At 37.5% G+C, this 26830-nt stretch overlaps 2 protein-coding genes across 2 annotated transcripts in view; one reads left to right on the top strand and one right to left on the bottom strand.

The window, feature by feature from the left end:
- LOC140242591 (small ribosomal subunit protein eS4-like) overlaps positions 1–26830 on the top strand; it is a 120799-nt gene that overhangs the window by 68392 nt on the left and 25577 nt on the right. The window lies entirely within an intron of this gene.
- LOC140242256 (synapse-associated protein 1-like) lies at positions 1512–26568 on the bottom strand. The gene is made up of 9 exons (XM_072322000.1): positions 26068–26568; positions 22877–22950; positions 21265–21405; positions 19515–19654; positions 17802–17893; positions 16538–16603; positions 15235–15438; positions 13985–14043; positions 1512–2020 (listed from the first exon to the last, which is right to left on the bottom strand). The coding sequence occupies exons 1-9, from the start codon at positions 26477–26479 to the stop codon at positions 1931–1933; spliced, it is 1278 nt and encodes a 425-aa protein (XP_072178101.1). The 5' UTR covers positions 26480–26568; the 3' UTR covers positions 1512–1930.

Raw genomic sequence — 26830 nt, 5'->3', positions numbered from 1 at the left:
TCCGGCTTTTCATGCAATGGCTAAATTTGGCCATAAGCATGACGCTTTGTTTATATTTTGTAGATGAGGTTCGTTGATCTTCAGCGCCTACTAAAAGGATTGACTTCTGACCTCTTTTTGTAACAGAAATATTTCTTAATTTGTCACAATTTATAATGTTACACAAAATCATCAGTAGACTTTCAAAACTGAATTATGGCTCGTTCCAACTGTCCTGCGATTTGGTGATCTGCCCCAGTTGGGCCGTTAGAAGCTGATCATGTAAGTCTCGTTTCTTTGTACATGTATCACAAGATGTGCCACGATTGAAATCATGGTCTGAATCTTGGGAGTAATTGTGGTGATCGTATCAGATCTTATCACACCTTATTTCATCTTGAGCTCAGTCATGGCAATCGCGTTGATCGCAGAAAAGTTTTAGACATTTCAAAAATTGTCTATGATCAATGCAACTGCCACAACTGCCCTCAAGATCTGATAAGAAAACCATGGTTACTCCAAATTTCAGACCACAATTTCACCAGCGGTGCAGATTGTGATAAACATAGATCTAATTGAAAATTCCATGATCAACTACTAATGGCCAATCACGGCATGCGAAGTGGATCGCACAACAGTTGGAATGAGCTTTAATGGCCTGAAAGTATGACAGAATTATTAGCATGAACTTCAGTGACTTTTGACAATGACATTACATGTAGATCTTTCATACGATCATTTCATGCGAATGATTTTTATATTTTCTTGTATCCTCCCTATGAAACAATAACATCCTTTGATAGTCCAATCTAAAGCTATGACTTCCTGTTGAAAATTAGCCATTTACTAACATCCTTCAAGTGTGACTACATTAACAGTGGGCAGTCCTAACTTCTGGACTAAAACTGAAATATCTAGCCAAAGTTCAGTGAACTTTGATCTGAAGGTGACCTTAACACAAAATCAATGCATCTACGCCTTTTTGCTTGAATAAAGGTAAATAAAAGAGATATATGAAATGTTCTACCACAATCAACTCACAAACCTTCATGACTCCTATCATACTATACATGTGCTTGAACTGAAATATAATTCTCCTGAAAAAAAAAACCCAACAAAACAATACCCAGCTCTTTTACAAGAGGCTATTTGATCGCTTCGAGTGTCTTATATCTCCACAAGCAACTCATATGATATTAGCTGCATCTCTATTTTGCAAAAACAATATGAGACATCAGGGAAAGCGTACACTATACCTCACCTTGCTATCGAAAGGATGTAACTTACCATCACTCCACGGTCATATTTCTCCCGTTACCGAACAGATGGGAAACAGACCAAGGGAAAAAATTGCCCTCTCAAGCCTAAAAATATTGCAAAAGTATACAGATTTTATGTGAGCACTTTGACAAAGATATTACTGTAAACATATGTACAGTGTAAATATATATCTTTACTATCTTTGAAGTAGTGGTTGAAACCTGTGTGAGAAGGTATAAGCTAGCTCAGTTTGAGAGTAACAGCTCTGTGTGACTTTATATGGCCCAAGCAAGCATCATGCTACATCAAAAATTTGTCCCATTTCTTGGGTGATTCTTAGCAGTCTGTCAGCAGTCTCACATACACAAATGATGTACAAGTTGGTCACTCCATGCGACTTCAGGTATAGTGAACATTCACTACACCATACTCAAAGGAAATTCAAATGTAACCTGACGATATCAGTACACTTAGGGTGCACGAAAGTAAAGGGAAACATCTGATCGCATTTCTCCTGCCGAGGGTTTTTTGGTTCCAACATCTTCGAAGTCAAAACAGGTGAAAGACAAGCAGCCGTTGTCCACAAGACTCTTGAAGTTTGATAGGCCAACATCTTGTATAATGTCTCAGTGGAGGAAAATGGTCCTTCTCCAGAATGTGTCCACTCGCATCTCTTCCGTCCGCCCCTCCATCACTCCATCCCAGCTTCATCCTCCAGCATCTGATTTATCTCTCTCTCCCACTCCTCGTTCTCTTCGCCCTCTTCAACGACTTCATAGTCCTGTGACCAGAGAGAGATAGGGAAGACAAAAATTTAAGATCAACAATTAGACTCAATATGTAATGCACATGCCTGACGTGAGAGGGAAAACCTAGAATGATAGAGATGTATTCAAGTGTTCAAGATTAAGATGCAAACTCAACATCAACTCTTGATATTATTACAGTATAGTCAGTATTCAGCATTGTACATAAGCATATCACTTGACAAACTATAACCTTTTATTTTCTGTTCATTTCCAGTTTCACACAAGAGTATAAACTTTGCTGCCAAATTTCCCATAAAAATGTTTTGATTTCTTTTGTTTGTATTTTTTTTTTTAGTCAATTCTTATTGATCACATACGTCTGTTTGCTCACATGCATCTGTTATTTGTTGGATTTTTTTTTTTTTGGGGGGGGGGGTGAGCAATGAACAAAAGAGGCAGAGATTCATGTCCTCATATGACTGTAACAACACAGAGCACTGTAATATAATATTACTTAAAGCTGGGAAGTTAACAATCTTAGCGACACAGTGTCATTCTAGCAAGCACAGTCATAAGACAATAAAATGAGATACTGCACTCTCAACAGCTGTTCATGCAAGTGTGTGTGTGTGTGTGGTGTGTGTGTTTGTGTGTGTGTGCAGTGTCATAATAAATTGGTATCACATTTCCTATGTTGCTACAAGTGATGACTGGCAATTATCTATGAGATTAACAACAGCAAATGCTGCTAAACACATGATAAAACTATTGTGACCTGCATGATAAAGTATAACACACATATTGTGAAGTTAATATTAGCAGCAGACAACCAACCAACGGAACAAATACAAACAAGTGGTAGGCCTAGATTGACAATGCAGGCCCATAGGAAACCAAACAGCTGCCTCAAAGTTGGAATACTATTTAGCTTCTCAGACAATGTGGACTTTGATTTGTTTTCATGATTGTATGTATGATCATGAAAACAAATCAAAGTCCACATTGTCTGAAAAGTTAATCTGGCTTTCATGATGATATGTTTGATCGTGAAAACAAAATCAAAGTCCACATTGTCTAAGAATCTACATAATATTCCAGCTTTGATGCAGCTGCTCAGTTTCATAAGTAAGAAAAGGGAAGAACATATTTGCAAGGGCTGCCTTCGAATAGCAATTTTGGCAGTGAATCAAGCCATATCATTTTCATTTGTTAATATTAGAGTAGTAATTTAAGTATGGAGAGCATCACTCATGTTAATTCTTTTTAATGTATTTTTCACCTCATCTTAATGATCAAGAATGACAGCAACATCACATATTATAACATTTAGAATTGACATACTTTAGTCCGGTCCTTATGATAATTGCATTTGACAATAAACCGCAGTGGGTCTTTATTCCTTCGCCACAGTGATTCATCATACACCCCATTTCTCGATATGGTAGGTTCTGCCAAGAATAGTTAAAGGCACAACATGGGCAACATACATGTACGTCTTGCCCAACACCGACATCACATACCTGCCAACATTTCAAGATGAAATATCTTACTCGTGGATTGCAAAAATCTTATTTTATATGCAAACTGAAGATAAAAATCTTACTTTCGGTCAAATCTTCAGAAAATACACATGAAAGGTATATCTAAATATTTTTTAAAAATCTGATTTCTCTGACAGAAAATCTGATTTTGCTATTTTTAACGTAAAAAATCTTACTGAATCTGATAAAATCTTACTAGTTGGCAAGTATGACATCAACAGAAAGCAAGGTAAGGAAAAACATGCGACACAAAACACTGTTGGTGACAGGAGCCACACTAGTCAATGGATATGATTATCTAGATGCAAATGTGGTTATTTTACCACAGGGAATTGGGGACCATGCACAGAAAGTTCTGGAAACCTATGGACAAATGTTCAGAAGATCTTTTTTGATACAATGGTTAAAGGGATCGTATAGTTTTGGTTGAGACTTAACTTCAGGTTTTTATCATTTTTTGGTGAGATAGTGAGAAACCTCTTAAGAAATATGAAAGAGCATGTCATTCCAAGAGGGGTTCAATGTTTATTTGATGAAAATTGGTTTTGAAATGGCCGAGATATCCAAAACAGAGTGATCCTAATAAAGTGAGGGGCCCATATTTTATTATGATCGTTTTGTTTTACTTTGTTTTTGGATGTTTCAGATATTCCAAACCCAAATTTTATCAAATAAACTTTGAATTCCTCTTAAAATGGTATACTCTGTACTAATATATTTCATAAACTTGTGTTTTCCTGGTATCTCGCAAAAAAGTTAAAGCCCAATTTCCATCTCCACCAATACTGTATACCATCCCTTTAATAGTAACAAAATTGTGCAATCCAACAATGTATCTAAATGCTTTGGACATATCTGTCCCTGATATTATTTGTTACTGAACATTTCTCCTCCTTAAAATGCACTGTAACTTGGCTTTGATCAAATTTGTGCATGACAATGCAGAGCATCAACCAAGACAGCCAATGGTCACATGACTGCAAGTCACATGACTTCAGGTCAAATGATTTCCAGGCACATGACCTACAGTCTCCAATCAATGTAACAATCTTGTGCAAAACAGTGAAGCAAGGGGATGGGGAATGCTAAACAGGTCTTAAAGCAGTTTGCATTAAGTACTAATCTTTCTCACTATGTGTAAACATCTAAAAATAATGAGAGATGTGCCATGACAATGCCTGTGAGAGGATACAGCAAACATTGGAAGCAGTGTTCTGGAAAAAAGGAAAAAAAAATTCAAAGTTAACTTTGAATTTCGCTTATGTTAAATATTGTTAAATAAAGTGATAAAGCAGAAATTGTATCCGTCACTTCAATTCAATCACAGTTGTAGAGTTGTAATACAAATGTAATTTGGAAATGAGGACGTACTTAAACATGGGTTAAGTTGTTAGCCAAGGGTATAGCAGGTACGTACATGTAGCTTGATCAGGCAAACTACAAACATGAAAATTGTATGACTGCCCCTAAACAACAAAGCCACATTTGAAGAGCTTGACAATGTTATCTTGGTTGTATTCTCCTTTTCCCATTTGTATACTAATGCTGTACCGGACTATCATTTTCTATTTACCTACCAGGTAGTTTATTGGTCTTTATGGCAGGTTGCTTTTGACATCAATGGGCTGCAATGTAATGCTCCATCTATGTTACGAACATTGAATAACAAAACTCCTGAAAAAAAAAAGTCTCTATGTTTTTGTAAAAATGTTGACTTTGATAATACAACCTTGGCATTGGATTCCATGATCTAAACTGCAATATGCTGCAATACAAATGGCAATGAAATGTCCATGAAACAAGTTTTTGGTGCAGCATTTCTCCAATCACAGTGTAAACAGTGATTTCCTTTCAGAATTGACTTTAGCCTTTTTATCCAAACTTCAACATTTCCTTTTTACAAAACACTCTTAATAGCAAGTTTGATCAACAATCTGAAGTCTCGATCGTATTGATAAAAAGATATGAACAGATTGGCAGACATTCCCAAAATATGATGCATCCTGCAAACCCTGATGAAGACTCTACATCCCGCCTATAAAGTTCTGATTCCTTCTCAAGCCTTAAAGGGGATGGTTAGTAACTGATCAGTGGGAATCAGTGGGAATGCTGGGGGATGATTGTTCCAATCCTTGTGGGATTCATTTAAGAGTACATTATATATCTATTGTTGTGTGAAAATTATTTGCTTCAGAATGGTCCCATACTCAAGTAATGTGCAGTTTAACGCCCCGTCACTGTACAGGCATGCTAACCTGGAAACATTAAACTGTACATTACTTGAATATGAGACCATTCTGAAGCAAATAATTTTCACACAACAATAGATAAATAATGTACTCTTAAATGAATCCCACAAGGATTGGAACAATCATCTCCCAGCATTCCCACTGATTCCCACTGATCACTTACTAGCCATCCCCTTTAAATGAATCCCACAAGGATTGGAACAATCGTTCCCCAACATTCCCACTGATTCCCACTGATCAGTTACTAGCCACCCCCTTTAAGAACACATGCCATGGTTCATTCATATATAATACATGTAAAGACACTAGTAAATGGGAAATAAAGTAGAATCCCTTTTCCAATAGAAAGCTCCCACTGCAAAGAAGACATTCATTACATAAATTTGTATTTGTGTTACGGGAGGCAACATTTTCTGCTGCTGTCAACTCTGTGAATACCAGTTAATCCCATGAGGACGAGTCCCGAGTATACTTGGGCAGGTGTCTACAGGAAATGCGTGTTGTAGCAAAATCAAATCGTCCTCAACGGGTTAAGCTGTGATATTGTAAAAACTATACTGTATAAAAGCACAGCAGAAGATATGGTTTGCAGTTTTCATGTGTGTGGCTATTTTGGATGACAGAGAACCCTCATGTATGTAGGGTACTACTTGTTTAATCTGATCTGTCAGTGAGTATCACATCACACTGGCTGCGGGGAATCCCCACAACCAACACATGGGGAAACGCAGGGTCTGTGTGCACTGGAGAACCCCCCCCCCCCCCCCCCCCAGTGCAGGTGCATTAAAGGGTGTCGCTCTTTGGAAATGGCCCCTCTAAACAAGCCCTGACAGCTAATTGGCAGATGGCAATGTTTACATGAAGTACATGTATGTGTGGTGCAATGTATACTGCACTTTGTACTTGGAATGCATACATGTAATACATGACTGTATACAGTATGTTTTGTCTCAGTACATGTATATGTATGATGATGCAATGGAATGTGCGCCTTGATCTTGATAATAGGGAGCTTTAGATTTTAGACGCGCGGACGTTCAAAGGAAAAAAAAAAAATGATCTGAGCGTGCGCAGTAGCGCGCGTAAAGTCAATCTATTTTTAGCTTGCGTCGCCTGAGTTTTTCACTACGCGTACTGGGCTATTTTCACGTCCGCACAGTTTGCGACGTAGAGAGCTTCTTCATGCACTGATCATACGGGGGCGCGATTTTGTTTTTTATACGTTGCGTCCCAGCGTAATCTAAAGCTACTTTTCCACACGACGCGGGGAGAGGAGAACGTCCAGCGCAAGCGTCGGCTCAAACGTCCGCGCGTCAAAATCTAAAGCTCCCTAATGTGGGGGGGGGGGAGGTTGAAGAATAGGCCTCACCCATTTGTATCAGAGAGAAAGAGGGATGGGGAAAGAAGAGAGGAGATATTGTTCTCCCTATTGGAATATATCATATATCTTATCAAAACAAAACAAATATAGTTTTGAAACTAATTTGCATCAAATAATAGACAACAATAGATAGGGAGAGGGGGAAACCTAGCCCTTACTGGAGACATTCTTTCTTATCAAAAAAAAAAAAAAACCAAAAACCACAAAAAACAAACTTACAAACATACCTGAACTCTAATTTGCATCAAACAACAGATAAAATTTAAGATGGAAACTTCAAGTTCCGCCAAACTGTCCTTGTCAGGACATGTTATATTCACATAGAACTGTATGACTTCAAATCATTAGATACCGGTACTGCAAGTAAGGGAAAAGAGATACTTCTGGGGCCCGTTTCATAAAACTTGTCATCAGTGACAACTGCCACATTTCTATGACAAATTTGCTCTCAGCCAATCAGATGCAAGGATTTCAGTAGCTTGTCACATCTATGACAACTTGTCACTGATGACAAGTTTTATGAAACGGGCCCCAGGTACATAGGCCTATCTGCCCAGACCTGCCTGCCCCCCCCCCCCACATTCATCTTGAAAACAACTTTCAGAACTTCACAATCTGTGCATAACCCGGGATTTATTTAACAAAAGAGGCCATTGAGGCCTAGTGGTTAAGATCACAGACTCTCAACCACCCAACCTTGAGGTCCCTGGTTCAAGTCTGTTACCAGCAGTAGTTGTGATCTATCATGTAGGCAAGACACTTTATCCTCAATGATCAGTCCGGCGAAGGAGACTTTACTTAAGTTTGCTCATGACTTTAATGCCTCCTCATTGGTCATGTGACATAGTATCAATACCGGTACATAAAAAGCAAATAAAACAAGAAGAAAAACAGTCAACCATATGAAGGCTATACTCCTGAAACTATGATTCGTGGAGGATGAGGGTGAAAGTAACTTGCAAAATTAAACCGCTCTGAAACAGACATATTACTCACATGATTGCATTACCGATCGTTAAAATCTCATAAGTACTGGTTGTGGTAAGAAAAAAAAAAAAACACCACACCAAACAAAAAGACAAAAGACAAAACTAACAACAACCAACATGTTATTCAACGACTGGATAATGTAATGTTCCACTCCTGAGCAGTCTATATACTCATCCTCTTATAATGACATAAACTCATAATGTACCGGTACGGTACGTGCGACCACACATGTCTGTGTGACTGTGTGCATGTAGGGGGCCTACATTGTATGTGTGTGTGTGTGCATGCATGTGAATGGGAGAGGGCAGTAGAAGGTGGGGACTACTGCACATTGTAGCAGCTTTGAGGAGGTCACATAGTGTCCTATATTGTTGCAAGATGTTGTTTTTGCGAATTGACACCAAGGCTTTACTTAACGTGCACTACATTGTATTACCCTCGGGTAAGGCAACATGTTCTATGTTGTTTAATTCACGGTCAACCAGTCATTCACAAATAATTGGCAACATGTACCAGGTAATTAAACCCTCATGAAAATAAAAGCTTACACAGCATAGTGCACAAATCCTTATAAATCCATGATCACAGAAACTCTCAATGGCAGGAAACCATGTTTGGTACAAAATGTACATAAGACCTCAAAGAAAACAACGCATATCATAATGACTGAGATTTCTACCATGCAGCCATGGTTATACCACCTGACTGAACCCAGCATATGCACACTGGCTGATATGAAAATCTACGCTGTTTCGCATTGCCTTCCTGCTTTCTCAAATGGCAATATCCAATTTCAACACCAATAAGGCAAACATGATGCACAGCGGACAAAACAGTGTCTTCCTTGACAGGACACGCATGATCACATTTACATAATGCACTAACATACTTGAGCTGCATCACCATTTCACTTACTAGTCTATTATCTAGACTGCTATCAAATCTAATACACTTGAATGCCAGGAAAATTGATAATGATAAACAAAAACAGTCCAGAATCTAGACTATCACACTGCAAGTTTAACTGTAAATTTTGTGGGAAGCATGCTACTTCTTTTGGTCACTATCATACATACACCATGTACATGTATAGTGTGTATTAAAATTGTGCACATTTCACCTGTAACATTCTGATATGGAACATGGGAACAAACCTAGAGTGGGAACAGTGTACATGGAATGTGTTATATTGTAACACAATATGGTAATGAGTTTTCTCATCCTACTGTAAAGTGGTAAAGAATCTAGGTACTAGCTATGGTAATGCAATCAACTCGGGTAAAGTGCCCCTGCATGTCCTTATAAATAATATCATACCATGGTACACCAGTATCATATACCATACAGTGTACGAGCATTGTCAAATTCTGTGAGTGTTATGCAATGGCCCTCTAAACCATGATATTTACACTGTAAGCAATAAAAAAAAAAAAACATGTCACATATATGGTACATCTTTGATGTGCATCCCCTGACCCCAGCCTACAGTGTAGTCTTGGCCCAGAGCAGAAAAATAAAAATAGTAATATAAATAAGAAAATAAAAAAAATAAGTCATGCAAATAAACTAAAATAGGTATGTTTGTATGGATTTTCCCATGGAGCACATTCAGAACACATTTTAATGAAATCAGTATGAAATATTGTTGGTAGACTGCATACTCAAATTTGACATAACTCAGGAGCCTAAAGATGCCAGAACATAGAGGGCAGCATTGGCAAAGACTCTCTCAAGCTGTAATAAGAGGGAGCATCATGCTCATCTGAATATCACAAGTTCGCCTTCGATGCGTTCTTGCAAATTACTACCTGAGAACTTACACTGCAGTCACAAATAAATCTACTGTAGAAGGAGATTTGCACCCCAAGTTAGGGAATTTGTACATTATCATTCTATCATCCAAGTGATAATACCAGCTAGTATAAAATGTAAGTTTGGTGAAAATTTGTTCATATGATTTCAAGAACATGAAAATGTACAATTTCGGCCCCAATTTCAACCCCCTCTGGACCCATTGGGGCACACGTGGATCTGCCATGAACAAACTTGACCCTCAGTCATCAATGTACTTACACATACGATTAACTTAGCTCAATCACTTGTGGTTCTAGAGATTTGTAAAGATTCCTTGGGGCCCAACTGAACAAATTGAGATCCTATCCCCCTAGGGATGCTACATTTTACCTGCCAAGTTTGGTAAAAATCTGTCACAGGTTTCCAAGAAGAACATGAAAATGCAAGAAGTTTACACACACTGCACGATGCACCACACACAATGCACGACAGATGGTAAGTAATCGCAAGATCTCACTTAAGCCTTAAAGGACAAGTTCACCTTCATAAACATAAGGATTGAGAGAATGTAGCAATAGTAGAACACATCATTGAAAGTTTGAGGAAAATCGGACAATCAGTTCAACAGTTATGAATTTTTGAAGTTTTCGTGCAGTCCCCCGCTGGATGAGAAGACTACTGCAGTGTATTAATAACTTAGATGTCACATGCGTACAACAATATAAGGAAAATATAAAGAGATTTTCACAAAAATTAATATTTTGAAAAAAGTACACATTCCCTTGACTCGTTACCGACATATCTTATGGGTAATATTATTCCCCCTGCCCTTAGAAAGAGGCAAGTCAAGTGCTCTTTTATTATGCGAAAAAAAGTGAAAATATGTTAAATTTTCTTTATATTTTCTTTATACTGTTGTACGCATATGACTCATAAGCTATAGTAGTCTCCTCACACAGCGGTTCCAACACAAAAATTTGAAAAAATCATAACTTTTGCATTGATTGTCCAATTTTCCTCAAACTTTCACTGATGTGTTCTACTAATATTGCTGCATTCTCTCAACCCTTATGTTTATGAAGGTGAACTTGTCCTTTAACCCTAACTAGGCCGGGCTATTCAGGTAGATGATAGAGCCGGGGGGGGCCCCCCCCCCCCCCCTCCGGATCTCGGCCTTCGACCGCGCAATCGCGGTGAAAATTGGCACACGCATTGCCTATGATGTAATCTAAAGTACCATGAAGTTAATTTTTTCAAAAATTATCATTTACACTAAATTATGCTAATTTATGCATAATGATGCATGAAATCAGACAATTTGGTATAAATCACTAAATGAAGCTCAGAACAGGCACATTTTTTGTGTAAATATTCTCTTTAGTGTCCTTAGCAAATGTAAGACAAAAAATTGCGCAATCAGAAAAAATTTCCTAATTATTTTATTGTTTTTTGAATTTCTTATGTATTTCTTTGTTTTTTCGACTTTATGTTTTTCATTGTTTTTTCGATGAAAAATGTCTGTGACATTGTTCTGAACAAGAAAATGCATTATTAATTGATTTTAATCAATAAAACCCCAAAATAATCATGCTTTTATGAAATTTGCCTGTAAACACAGTTTGCACTGAAATTGTACACGAATTCACGTTTTTGAGCAATTTTTGGTCTGACATGCACTTGCATATTTATGCGCAACTTCGGAACCGCGCACCCGGGCATCGCAAATTTGGTGTCAAAAGATGCGGGAGACTCGAAAGAAAAAAGTCATGAAACGTCGCGGCGATAGCTTCTTGCGATAGCGATACATCGCGCCTAGTTAGGGTTAAGTTTAAAGGGATGGTACAGTATTGGTGGAGATGAGAATTGGGTTTTTAACTTTTTGCGAGATACCAAGAAAACACTTATGAAATAGTACAGAGCATATCATTTTAGGAGGAATTCAAAGTTTATTTGGGTTTGTAACTGAAACATCCAAAAACCAAGTAAAGCAAAGCGATCGTAGTAGAAGGTGGCTCCGTTTTGGATATCTCAGCCATTTCAAAACCATATTCTCATCAAATAAACATTGAAATCCTCATGGATTTTAATACATGCTCTTTCATATTTCATAAGAGCTTTCTCATTATCTCACCGAAAAATGTTAGAAGCCTGAAATCAGGTCTCAACCAAAACTGTATGATCCCTCTAACTTAAACGATGGGCATTATTTCAGACATTTCTTATAAATGCACACAAGAACATTTTAGAGCAATAAACAACAGTTCTGCTGCCATACTAGAACCAACACAAGCACACAAAGATTGTATGCTTTTGTAAGTTTAACGAGCCACACTGAACCTAGCTCATGTTTTCCAGGTGAATAGTACAATAAATTCAACCATACATGTGACTTCCCTCCTAAGGTAATCTGTCTCATGCACTCTGACCCTTTCCAGTATTTATCCATGAAATCCAATCATAATCTACAACTTCTAGGAAGCTGCAGAAATGATAGCATTTGATATCATATTTCACTGATGTACACGATTATATCATGTTTAATACAAACTCAGTCTATTGCCTTGTCATTACTCTTATGAAATTCATTTGACACTTTATGGACACATACTGTCAACACAGCCAAGCTCGAAACTCCAGTGGGCCACCATTTCAATCTTCCCAATCACTCCATCAATGACATGATTCTACAGGACACTGAATCTTCAGACATTTATCCAGACATAGTCCAAACCAGCAGAGAGAAGCTCTGGATGAAACAACTTCACCCAATCCAACCCATGGCCTCAATATCTAGGAGGGAAATGACTATTAACATTTTTTTGCCCTTCTTTGAGCATATTCATAATGCACACCTTTTTATTACTGATTAATTCCTTACTCTTGTCAGAGTCTCTTTTATATAGCCCTTTTTCACCTACACATACACACACTTGTATTTGTTTGTGTACATATGTGTATGTATATACCAGGTTAGGGCTCGCTGCTTGTTCAGCTCCTCATGGTCACCACACCCCAACTCATGCTGTTGCTATTTCACTATTTTCCTATTCTTTATCCTTCTGTTGTTCGTTATCTTGTTTGATGTTGCTTCCCTATTCATCCTTATCCTTCACAGGTTGCCCCCTTTAATTTTTGGGATCATCACTGGCCCACCTCTGCCTTTTGTCTGTCCACCCTCCTGCTTTAAAGGGATCGTATAGTTTTGGTTGAGACCTAATTTCAGGTTTCTAACATTTTTTTTTTGGTGAGATAATGAGAAACCAATATGAAATATGAAAGAGCATGTAATTCCATGAGGAATTCAACGTTTATTTGATGAAAATTGGTTTTGAAATAACTGAGATATCCAAAACAGAGTGATTCTAATAAGTGTGGGACCCACAGTCCACACTTTTTTACAATTGCTTTGTTTTACTTTATTTTTGGACGTTTCAGTCATGCCAAACCCGATTTTCATCAAATAAACTTTGAATTCCTCTTAAACTGGTATGCTCTGTACTATTTCATAGGTGTTTTCTTGGTATCTCGCAAAAAGTTAAAAGCCCAGTTCTCATCTCCACCATTACTGTACCATCCCTTTAATCCCCCTCCCTCATTATTTCATTGGGCTCCTTGCTCATGACTTCCAACCCATCCCTTTTGTTTTCTTTCTTCTGTGTCCCTAGTCCTCCCCTGACTGTCCTTGTTGTGTGTAATCCTTATATGTCATTGCTTTCCCTGCTGTTTGTCATTTTGTCTCTGATGAAGATTCTGCTCGGATCGAAAGCTCAGGCCCCTTTTGACTCTATACTCCATTGGCTCGCTGCTACAGGATAAGCAGTTTTCAGCAGCTTTTTTGCTACATGATATAATTTGTGTGTAGTAAAAAGTTGAGCTGAGGCATAAAAATCAAATGTCACCGTCAACAAAAACAGCACCACCATCAACACCACAAAAGCATGATCATATTTGTGGTAAAATATAGTCTTGATATATACAGATCACAATGAAATTATAATGTTTCTAATCAATCTGTTGTAATGCTAATGTCCACTAACTTACCTGTAATTCCTGTTGAAGCTCTTTCTCCCACTCTGGCACTTCTTCTGTGACTTCTTCATCTGTGATAAATGTGAGGAGTGGGATCAAGAAAAGATACTAGTTGGACTTTTTAATGCTTTATTGAGAACTGTAACACATCTACTACAGACTGTATGTGTCATCAAAACCTTTGCTGAGAACATAATTACTAACTTAGTGTTCATGCAAGCATTTAGCACAGTGGCAGATCCAGAGGGGGGCGCACTGGGCGCTCGCCCTCTCTTTATTTCTTGTTGAAATAAAAAAAGAAGAGAAAAAGAAAACAATGGGGGCATGTGCGCGCCCTTTAATTTTGTTAAAGGCGCCTCCCCTTTACGGAATTCCTGGATCAGCCCCTGTAGCATCTGACACTATTGTCAACAAGTATAAAGTTTGTTCCACTAAAAGAATGTTAAAAAAAAAAAAACACCACAGCTACACTAGCAAAAAAAAAAATTGACAATCATTAGATACAATACGAAATGGATTCTAAGTCATGATGTCAAGCTTATATAACCCAGATAACAAATGTAGTGATCTGTAAAAGCATGCTCTTGGGAGTAGCTTGGACAATCCGTCAATCACAGGTCTGTAAAGTACACTGTGTCATGAATTGTTTGTGTCTTGTAAACAATGATATTGTTCATTTGTCAAAATCATTTTACTTTTTTCATTTCCTACTCTTCTTGCAATAAATATAAATACAGAGACACATGGAGAGAGAAGTGCTTTTGGAAATATACAGTATTTTTCCTTACATAATGATTCAGCAAATTAAATGTTCTTGTCTTATACAGCAACAGTAAAAACATCCCTGGAAAATTGCAAGGTAGTCAAAAATTCCTACAGGCAGGCCATACATCACAAGAAGCTACAGTATACAAACATGTGTAAAAGTAAAATCTATATGATAGTCATTATACATTGTAGTTAAGACAACGGAACGATTGCAACTGACTGACAATTTCATGAACTTGAACCTAAAGATTGTTGCGAATTCAAGGGAGCATATCAAACACTACGGGGGAATAGCACATACTATGAGTTTGGTCATCAGTCTTGTGGTCATGATGAATTTACATACTATAAAAACAGTCATATATTGACAGGTTGGCATCAAACGGGACCCTAATCTTTGCTAAAGAAGACATGTGACAAACATGTGAGGTGGGACTGTATTGCACAGCTATCCCTGCAAGATTACAAGTCGTAGCAATGCAACCACGTCCCACCTTTCTTGTCCATTCCAAGTTGCTCCATCCCCTTCTTGAGGTCGGCCTCATCCAACTCCGAGTTGAAGGCGTCGCTGATGAACTCCGACCCCGGAGGGCTGTCCGGCCTGTCGATCTCCAGCTGCTCCTCGTCCTCATCAGCCCCCTTGGTAGGTTTCGAGGGAACACTCTGGGCACTCTTGGCATCGGTGGGCGGCGTCTTGTCTGGTAGGTTTTGGGAATTCAACACGGCACAACAAGCCAACAATAAACAATGGTATAGGAAATTAGAGTAGAAGCTCATCTTTATTGGTACTTCATCCGAAATTGGTAAACTTTTGATCTCAACACACACTACTTACCTCCACAATATTCAGCCATCAATGCTAAAGCCTTCATGAATGGACTGACCTGTCTTCACCTTCATCATGTGACGGTTGATATAAAGCGAATGTACATAGTGCATATAAAGATCAGAAGTGTTACACCAATATCAAATGATCTAGGACCATGCTTCTCAACCAGTGGGCCACCAAGGATATTCACATTATTCAGGGCTTTGCAAAATTTTCATGTGAACTACTTTATGTGTGATCAGTCTCACGTTACATAAAATTGGGATGCTACATGAATACCTTTTTACTTCTGACAAGCCAACAACTGATTATAACATTCCTAGTTGAATAGCATAAAAAAAATATGTTACGCGATTGTTTTTTGTCTCTCCATTAAAAGTCTTCATTTTCCTTGGATTCTTTTCATAGAGAATCATCGCTTATCCTGCATTCCTGTAAGCTAAAAAAAAAAATGCATCTTTTAGTCCATGATGAAGAGTATGCAATCTCATTACAAAGCAATTCAAAACCACTTGTTATTCCTCACTTCAAAACAGACTCCAAACAAGAGGAATTCCTGTGCCGTCAGAGTGCTATGAATCAGTAAAGGAGATGTAGATTTGCTGTCATGAGTGCAGTCAAACTTTACTTGCCTAGCTTTAAAAAATATCTATTTGAAAATGGTGAAAATAATCATTAAGGTGATAATAAATGAATTCAAGAAACATTAAACTAGAAATAAAAAAATGAGCAGTCACATAAGCAATAGGACACAGAGTAAATAAAAGTCTTGTCAGCATCTAATGCCGATGAAAATAAGATACAATGCCATTATAGTGGACGCAATACTGATATGAATTTACTTTAATTTGATTTTTGGAGAGTAGGAGCAAAAGTCAGTTTGCCAAGTGTTTTTTTTTTTCCTGTTTTCGTCCTGTGTTTCTGATCTATTTCTGAACCTAGGGCATCACAAGACCTTGATGACTTACCTCCTTTTTGCGATGAACCTTCATCTGAAGAATGTGAAGCTGAGCCACTCCCTTTTCTACCATCACCTTTAAGAAATTTACATGAATGTTTAGTTGGGTTTTTTTCTCTCTCTCTAGCATTATCATAGAGTCTACTATTAAAACTCTACACTTTAGTTCATGGCATTGAAGAAATGACAGAAATGTACAGTAAGAGATACAAATTACAGATTCGGGAAGTGTACATACAGTCAACCTTGCCTAAGTCCAATCTATTTGGATTAAAGGCATAGCTTCGACCAAGAGAAAGTTTGACTTACAATGTATGAGGGGTTAAAATCAATAGAATATAGAAAGAGGACACTTCAACTTATGCGAGGTCAACTTATGCAAGACTGACTGTATTCAATTTCATAAGTAACGGGCAGATGAAAAATCCTAAAGAAAGTCCTTTGTGGTCCCTCACCACCGTCACTGACATCCTTGGAATATGCTTTAGAAAATAAGAAATGTTCAACTAATTTAGTAAAAATTCAAATGTTTGACAGCTTATATCATTTCAAAGATTGTTTTCATTTAAAGAATTCTTCATTTTCACGAAGTAAGTGGAAGTTGTTGCTGCATTCTTCAGAGACCCATGACTTTTGAATTTCTTATTTCCAAGAACATGACTGCACAAACTCAGTTTTCTAGGTCTCTTTTATGTGGCCTGGGCCCCGTTGCAAGAAAGTTGCAATCAATTGCAAATAATTGCTAATTTTGAAACAACCGTTCTGATTGGCTCAGGGTCTGCCCTTTTAAGAAGACATGCATGCAACAATGATTTTGATTGGCCAGTGACAATCAGTTGCAAGTTGCGTTTAAACGCAAAGTTTCTAGCAACGGGGCCCAGATCTCTCTATTTTTTTCTAGGGCAAATTTGTTTGAAATAAACATGGCATAAAGTCATACATTCTGGAAAGCTTAGCGTCTGTACAATTCTTTCCTACCACAGACAGAAATCTATGTTGTGAAATTTTATCTGGCCAAGAAGACGGATACTAAAATGCTTTACAGATATGCATCAGTTTCAGCTCATTTAATTCTAATTTTTGTAGAGAAGTCTGAATTAGACGTGTAACAAACTTCCTTCCTTGTTTATTCCCATCCAATATTGTGTAAGGGAATTTGAGCTAATATAGCGATTTAAAGTACTACACTATTTCTCTTTTGAAGGGGTAGTACAATCTGATTAGCATGACAGCAATTTCACTGTCCAGTCAGTCAACCCTCCTCAGAATCTTACCTGATTTGGCTGCCAATGATGTAAGCTGGGAAGACTGTTTGATCAGGGACACCCGGTAGAAGTAATTTCTCCAGAAATTTTCCTCAGTGATTCTGTATTATGCAAAATATGTTAAAACCAGACTCAAAATGTGCAATGATACAAAGTTGCACTCAACATTGACTTTTTTTCTTTTTTCAAAACTCAATGTGATATATGGAACTGCAGGGGCCTCCTCTTAATAGAATATGAACATGGTGTTATGCAGAAGAACACATGAATACCAAATTAACTTTGCTAAAATGTGCACCAAGTACTGTAATTTCTGTATCAGTTTGATCCAGGTCAGCTTCAAGTACCTGCAACTACTGTATACACCATATATTTCACGAGTCTAAATTTTCGCGAATCGGGACTTCCCGACAATTTCGCGAGTGGTTAAATTCGCGATCATGGAGTAGTGTACTGAACAGAGAAATGTATTAGCGTACGTCACATTCATATCTGCATTAGAGTCAATATTTTCATGTGTTTTTAATTTCGCGAATAGCAGCTGACTCGCGAAATTCACGAAAATAAAAACCTCACGAAATATTTGGCGTATTACATACAGTAGCTTGTAACATGTCTGTATCAGTCTCCTGCTTATAGAGACCACTGGGAATTTCCTGGCTGAATGGTCAAATTAATCCTTGGCATAGTGGCCTTGTCTCTTATAAGACGGCACAGAGCCATTTGTAGATTTTAACCTATGTTCACTGTTTTTGAGGTGCTAATTCCATACACAGCTGCAGCATATATTGCTGCACAGACACCAATAGCACAAGACACCACTAGAATAGTAGAAACAAAGATAATTAAAAGACACAACATAAATACATGTATACATCAGTTGAAAGGTACATGATCTGTACATTACATACAATCTTTGCATGTAAGCATGCCATATTTCTTTATATTGTATATCAAAAGCTTGATATCCATAACCCACAATGACATGCAGCATTATATGTTTGCTTGGAAAACAGTTGAATGCAAACACAGAATTCTACTGTGGTCAATATACCATGGCACCAAATATTCTCTGGGGCACCCACAGTAGCATTACATAATTATGTGCTTTCTAATGATGATAAAACTATACAGTAGACTCCCATAATAACATTTGAAGTCTTCGGGACCAGCAGTTTTTCTTTCGTTACATAAAAATTTTGTTCTAACTGAACAAATAAACGATAGAAATATATAGAGTAGATAATGTTGCAGCCTGAATTTTTACTTTGTTATAACCAGAATTTTGTCATAACGGTGTTCGTTATAATGGGAGTGCACTGTACTCAACAACAAATTATCTACAATTCAGATGTCAGGATGACTGTAAAGATAAATTGAAGGACTTTTAAGGCACCAACATCTGATGATTATTGTTGTAGTTAGTCCTATTATAGTAATGAGCACATTATTATGTAAGTTTAACTGTCTTCCTGATGTCATAAATATTACTCCTCCACTGCAAAATGGAGGATTTACTATATGATTTACTATACGCTTGAGTAATCTCACATGTTTTTGTTCAAATGTTGAAAAAATACAATTAACACACACAGCCAAATGCACTGAAAGAAAATAAATCTTTCTCCCTAAAGGGAGGCAGGGCTATCCCTAGTTTACTGCAATCTTGCCAGACACAGCCAACTCTATGAGTCGTTCCATGGAAAATACCTCCATACTTACTTTTTGGGTACTAACTCGAACCGCATCTTCCGTAAGTTGCTGTCTTCCTGAAGGGTTGCCATGGCAATGGGGTGGACAGCAGTGAATTCGAAGTGGAACTGCACACCAGCTGGTGGATTTCTTAGGAAATTCCTTTTGTCCTAGAAGAGTAGGCAAAGAGCACAAATCATTCACAATTTTACATCTAAAAAAAGGAAGAAGAGATTTGAGTCTGACCAAAGCTACACTGTACAGGTACTGTAAATACCGGTTAGTGATTGGCAAAACAGTCACGTAATGGAGGCACATTGGTTATGTTCGTCCATGGAAAGAACATTTTTGTAATTTTCTCCCATGGGAAAACATTTTCACATTTTCTGTTCGAATTGATTCAAACGCACATAAACATCTTATCCGTTCATGGATTTGAAATTTGTTCGCATGTGATGTGTGTGTACGCGCTGGCCGTAGTAATCGGTGTATGTAGCTCTCCCAAGTTCCTCTCGACCGAGTCACATTCAGTCATCAATTCGAACAGAAAGGGACTATTGGCAGAACCAAACGTTGCCCGAAGCCTGTTTTCAATACTTCAACTTAATTGGTAAGTCTTCAAATTTAAGAATTTTTTTGATTTTAAGTTAATATTTACCCGCGATAATAAATCTGTCATGATCCTGAATGCTACAATGCGAAGCTCCATTACGCTATGCGTATGGGGCTGCTGGTCGCAGTTAATTGCATGATTACTAAGAAATGAGAGCACTTTGGGGCAAGTAAGTCTCACAGTGTTTATAAAATATGAAAGGTACTTTAACCTGAAACACGGAAATTCAGGGAAACTTTTGAGGTACCAAAACTTTTTATTATCTTTAACACTTTTCCAGTGTGTGCTTTCTTCCCAAAGGGTGGAAACATGTAGGTTTAACCCTAATCCCACCGGGTTTTTTGAGGGACTTGAAACCATCGGGGGGGGGGGCTTTTTGGCCCCACTTCAGATCTCGGTTTTTGCACTAAGGTAGAGGCCAATGTAATCTACAAGACTGTATAGTTAGATTTTTCAAATTTTAATTTATGTATTTTATATTAATTACTTTATGCTAATTTATGCAAAAACATTTTTTTGCCTATAAATCAAAAAATAAAGCTCTAAGACTTCTAATTTTTGGTGAATATATTCTTTTCAATATCCTCAACAATAAAATTGAAGCAAAAATTCGGCTTCATAATTATTTCTTATGTATTTTATTGTTTATTGAATTTCTTATGTATTTCCCTGGTTTTTTTTATTTTTTGTTTTTGTTTTTTTTCATCAAACTTTGTCGCAGAAACTTTTTAAAGCATAATCAGGCTAAAATCAATTATTATCAGCCATTGAAAGTAGAAATATTTATTTTCATATGAATCAATTGCAAAAACGATTTACATTTGATTTGTACACAAAATCATGTTTTTGAGCAATTTTTGGGTCGACAAAATTTTTTCAAAGGGGCATGGCTTCAAAACAGTATGCCTGGGAGTGACAAATTTGGTCTCAAAAGTTGCGCAATACTTGAAAGAAAAAAGTCATAAAATGTTGCGGCGAGAGCATCACGCGTTGCGGAATAATCATGTTAAAGCTTAAAGTCTGCTCTTTTAGAATCTTCCTGTCACTATAAACTCATGTCTGGTGACTTTTTGTTGGTTTTGTAATGCAGGGTCACATATATTCATGTCAGTATTCCAAGTACACGTTGTAGCGGAACTGGACATCACAGCTCACACAGGGCCTCACCTGAGAGAGGGCTAGTATCTGCTCCTTCATCTGTTCTTCCTCGTTGTATCCCACCCATGGAGGTAGGGCCACCTCGGACCGCTTGGAATGTTTCTCCTTCATGAACTTCTCCTGCTCCTTCTGGAAGTCACCAACTATCGTCTGTGTGTGTGCACACCATGTGTGTGTGATTTTGCAGGTGCAACAAAGAAACAAAATACAATGTACATAAATATTGGTACATAATCCATTGCAAATGTTCGAGACCTTAGTACATATATCATACTTTCCTGGATAGGACATACATGTACTAAAGACTGTCCTGCAGATATACTTCATGCTAAACACTAACAAGACCGATATGATCTTAAGTGAGGCTATTGAAAAGTAACTAGAAATAAACAAAAAGAAGATTTGCACAAAGCACTAGTGTAAATGTAATGTGAATGGCATCATCACAGAAAACTACACTATTGAAATGCAGTGAACTGGTAGTAGTTTGTAAAGATGTGTTTTTTTTTTAATGTTTACATACTACACTCATGAACTGTGCAAATTCTAAGCAAAGCACAAATGAATTTTTAATAACATACATCAATTTACATTCTCGCATCAGCAGGCGAGTACATGTAGAAAGTAAATTACTGATTGTAATCACAAAAAATTTTCAGACTTTTAAAGGTGTATGCCTGCTACAACGTTTCACTTGTACAAATTGCACTTTTAAATAGTACAGCTGTACACACTCAAAGAGGTTACTACTCCAGAATAATTTTCAGCAAAAGTGGAATACAATATGCCCCTTCACACAATGCACAGTGGAAAGAGTTTGAATAGACCACAGAATGTCTGACACATCAGATGAGCAAAGGTTCATTAAAACAGGAAAAGGTAACGGCAAAGAGTTCATTTTTTTCTCCTCCTCACAAAAATTCAACCCTCAACCTTTTCCACTACTCCCCTCCCCCCCCCCTAAAAAAAATAAATAACTGAGTATAGTCTACAAGGCTGGAAGTAACATTTTGTTTGTTTGTTTTAGCCATGTATCAAATATCGCTTATTAGGGTACAATGTGTAACCAAAGATGAAAAAAAAAAAATGGTGTCTGTGACGCTGGATTCCAGATCCCTGTGGTTAGGGCTACATGGGGTACTTGACCCTAATCAGCTTTTATGACTACCATGCTAAAACCAGAGGTGGTGGATTCTGCCCCTTCCCCACCCCCTTTGTTCCCCAGCCCTTTTGGCCCGAATTCATGAAGGTGGTACAAATGAAACCATGGTCTAAACCATGGACAAAAACCATGGAGCGCCATGTGTCGAACGGAATATTTTGTTACGAAATTGGTCATTTCATCGACAAAATGACTGTTTCGTTAACGAAATTATCATTTCGTTACAAAATGTTGTAATTTCTTTACAAAATAATAATTTCATCGACGAAATGACTGATTTCGTAGCGAAACATCCCATGCAACACTTGGCATTCCATGGTTTTTGTCCATGGTTTAAACCATGGTTTCATTTGTACCACCTTCGTGAATTCGGGCCTTTGGGGTTGGGGGGGGGGGGGTAACAAACAAAACACTTTCTAATATCTAATTCTGCATTTGCTGCAAGAAGGGACCACTCACTTGCTCCTCCATGGTTTTCTGTATCAAGGTGGCTGTTTTGGTTGCAGTATCCGACACCTTCTTGAATAGAAAACCTGTCAAGATAGACACATGGTAAGAGAGAGGGTCAAAATGTGATTTAATGTATTAAAAAACAAATACTCTTATACCATAATTATGTCACTGTGCATCGCAAAACCAACAAAAAGTCACACATACTGATTTTGTGTGAGGACTCAAAGTAGGTAGGATGGGTCAACCTACATTGTAGTCAATCTTGAGTTTTTCACATTTTCTGAAAGAGCAAGACTTCCTCTACATCATGATACAGTTTGGGATCATAAAATGAATGGAAAATTGTGTTTTTAGCAGTTTTTCCAGGACATTTGTTAATTGAAGAATAGTGTGATCAGGCGTGTCTTAGAGTCCCCTTTTCATTTCTTAAAAACCCTTTACACACTCTCCACTTTCAACCCTAATAACTTTCAAAAGGACAATGCTACTGTTGGAAAGTTGGGATTAGTCATGGATAGAATATTTTAATAGAGCAATGTTATGAATTTCAACTTAATCTGATAATCCCTTAATTGTTTATGCAGTAGAGTTTCGCATCCTATTCATTTGTTTGTTTGTTTGTTTTTTGCCCTTTCATTGCACAGTTAGCACGGTTTGGCGAGATTCAAGCATTCAAATTGACCCTATAAAAAAGGCCTCTTTTTTCAGTGCACACTTTTCAATAGTATGTGTTTTCTTTCCAATATTTAGATAGGTTAGGAGAGTCCACTCGAATCAAGTTATTGTACATCATTTTAAAACTTTAAGTCTGCTCTATCAGAATCTGTCCACACATGTACCTAAAAATCTATGTCTGGCAACTTTTTGTCAGTTTTGTGGTGCACGGTCACATTTAATCACACACACACAACCCACAGCAATGTCAACAGATGGGTGTTCATCTCTTCTTTTACATCCTAGATTATGTAACTGAATGTAGATTTCTCTATTTCACATGATAAAGTGCTCTGAAGTGTGTGCACTACACTGACAAATCTAGTTTCCCTTCATCTTTGGCCAAACAGCTGCAATTGAAAATCCCAACATTAAAGGGATTCATGTTTTGAACATTCCTAAGTGAGATAATGAGAAACCTCTTATGAAATATGAAAGAGCATGTAATTTTAAGAAGGATTCAACATTTATTTGATAAAAATTGGTTTTCTAATGGCTGAGATACCTATCAAAAAAAGTTATAATAATAAAAGGCGACAGGCCTCGCCTTTTATTAGGATCTCTTTGTTTCACCATGTTCTTGGATATCTGATCCATTCTAAAACCGATTTTCATCAAATAAACTATACCCCTTACACTGCCTTAGAATTGCATGCTCTTTGACATCTTATAGACTTTAGAGTGGTTTCTGAATATCTCGCAAAATGTTAAAAGCTAAATCCTCACCTCAACCAGAACTGTACCTACCCTTTAATAGTTAACTATTTTATCCATTATTACATGTACACTACCTCCGCCAAGAGAGATTATGTTTTCATCGGCATTGGTTTCTTGGTTTGCTTGTGTATTTGCAAAATAACTCAAAAAGTTGTAAATGGATATGAATGAACTTTGCAGGGAAAATCGATAATGACACAAGGAACAGATGACCAAATTTGGGTAGTGATCCAGGAACTTTTTATGGATTTTTGAAGGATATTTTATCTTTCGGCAGACAGGGTCAATGAACTCGGGAGTTCAAGCTGCACATTAAAAAAAAAATATGAGGTCTGCATATATGCACTCCAAGCCCATGCTCTGCTCAGTAGAGGCATCATCGGTATGCTGTAGCTGCAAGCTGGAAGCTGATGACATGAAAAAGAAGGCTTCAACCTTATGCATACCTAATAAGAATATGAAACAATGTACATTTAGTGTAGGTCTAACTCTACCTCAACCCCCCCCCCCCAAAAAAAAAATAGCTTATCATAAACCAATTGTAGTACTTATACAACTGACTGCTGGCATGCTGCTATCTACACGATTATAAACTCGGAGCCATAAACTCTATGTTCAGTTTTTAGATATGCATCAATTTCAAAGTTTCACTCACTTTGAGAAAGACAACCACTCACTGCCACTTGGCACTGCCACTGGTTTTTGACACTAGCTTGCCCAAACCCTACATTATGATCGGGTGATCATTTATGGTGATAATTAAAAACTCAACAAGATTCTATTATTTATATTACACCAGTCTGTGAAACATTCAATTTGTAAACAGTTGACACATTGAAATGTTGGTAAACCTTTTCCAGTGAGCTTTGTTGACTGAATTTGTGTGTCAGAGTCCCCAGACTAACCCCGTGAACCTTCAAAATCACTGCCGTGGTTGATACAGAAAACAGTATGAATCAATGAATGTATTAAAGTTTAATTAATATCTTTTGAATCATATCATTTCAACTTTCTTTGTAAAATTAATTCATATGAAGAGTTTGTTTGCAAAAACCGATAAGTCCATATTTGCCAAATGGAGATACTTGTGATTAAAGGGACTGTACAGTACTGGTTGAGGTGGGGATTCATGTTTTGAACATTCCTAAAGTGAGATAATGAAAAGCCTCTTATGAAATATGAAAGAGCATGTAATTTTAAGAAGGATTAAACGTTTATTTGATGAAAATTGGTCTTCAAATCGCTGAGATATCCAAAAAAGTGCTAATGATAAAAGGCGACATGCCACAACTTTATTAGGATCTCTTTGTTTCACCTTGTTTTTGGATATCTCAGGCATTTCAAAACCGATTTTCATCGAGGAAACTTTTGATACCCCTTATATTTAGAACTGCATGCTCTTTGACATCTCATAGAGTGGTTTCCGAATATCTCGCAAAACATTAAAAGCTAAATCCTCACCTCGACCAGAACTGTACACACCCTTTAAAGGTCAAGAAAAATAAAGAGAATAATGAGAAAATTTTTGCTTGTTTTGATCATAACTTCAAAAATGTACCTTTAGATCTATATGTAGTGACCAATAATCGCAATATATCATTTAAAAGGTGTTATTTTGTACTTTAAAACACAGACCGCACTTCAAAATCTTCAAAAATGGACTTATCGGTTTTTGCGAACAAACTCTTCATATCCTTTCAGACTCAGTAGTGCCAGTGGCAATAATTAGGGTCTAACGTTAGAAGGTTATCTAATATGTCACTCACTGCCAAAATTATATGCAGAATTGAGCGCAGCTTCGGCCGCCTCGGCAGCCTCTTCTTTGGTTATCTTGGCCATTTTAGTTGCGGTTGCCGATGTGCTTTTCCGTTCCGGCCTTTCAGAGTCTACTGCTGTGTCTTTGTCTCGGTCTGTTCCACTGGTGGTATTTCCATCCTCCCCGCTGGAGCATGATTTAGAATCGGGAGCAGCTGCTGAAGGATCGCCTCCGTCGCTTCCTGTCAAGTCCGCTGCCGCTGGCTTGGAATTTGCCGTCCCATGTCCCGTTTCCAATGCTGCATCATCATTGACACTGTCTGCGAGTTTATCCGAGTCGCTCTCAGCACTCGGCTTGTCTGCTGCTTTGCTCGATTCTTCTATTGTTTTCTTACCTCCCCACCAACTACTTAACATTTCCATTGTTTTTATAGTCGTAGGAGTAATCCTGAAACTGTAAAGTCAAAAGAATACGGTAAGTATGGACAGCGTATTCGCAGAGCAGTCGTCGTCATTACGTGTTTCGCATTGAATTGTAGACTATGAAGACAAGAGTTGTTTTCGTTTACCACTTTGTACTTCCGGTGGTGACTTTTTTTTACCGTAAGCTAATACAGTTGGTGATTACACTGCTGTGCACTGATCTATATTTCTGTGGTATATTATCTTTATTATCATACATAAAGAATTAAGTTCTATATTTTACCATGTAATGAAATACATGCAATAATTTTTTTTTTCTTACAATCATTTTTGCATTAAAGAAAAAATACA

This window comes from Diadema setosum, chromosome 19 (assembly GCF_964275005.1).
Source record: "Diadema setosum chromosome 19, eeDiaSeto1, whole genome shotgun sequence".
Lineage (NCBI taxonomy): Eukaryota > Metazoa > Echinodermata > Echinoidea > Diadematoida > Diadematidae > Diadema > Diadema setosum.
Note: the sequence above shows the minus strand (reverse complement) of the source record. Positions and strands in the feature narration are given on the sequence as shown.

Excerpts from the sequence above, each read along its gene's own strand:
- LOC140242256 (XM_072322000.1), bottom strand. The coding sequence starts at position 26,479 with ATGGAAATGTTAAGTAGTTGGTGGGGAGGTAAGAAAACAATAGAAGAA. Across the intron at positions 16,604-17,801 it reads ATCATTGGCAGCCAAATCAG|GTGATGGTAGAAAAGGGAGT; the intron begins GTAAGATTCTGA and ends AATTTCTTAAAG. Across the intron at positions 2,021-13,984 it reads AGCTTCAACAGGAATTACAG|GACTATGAAGTCGTTGAAGA; the intron begins GTAAGTTAGTGG and ends CTCTGGTCACAG.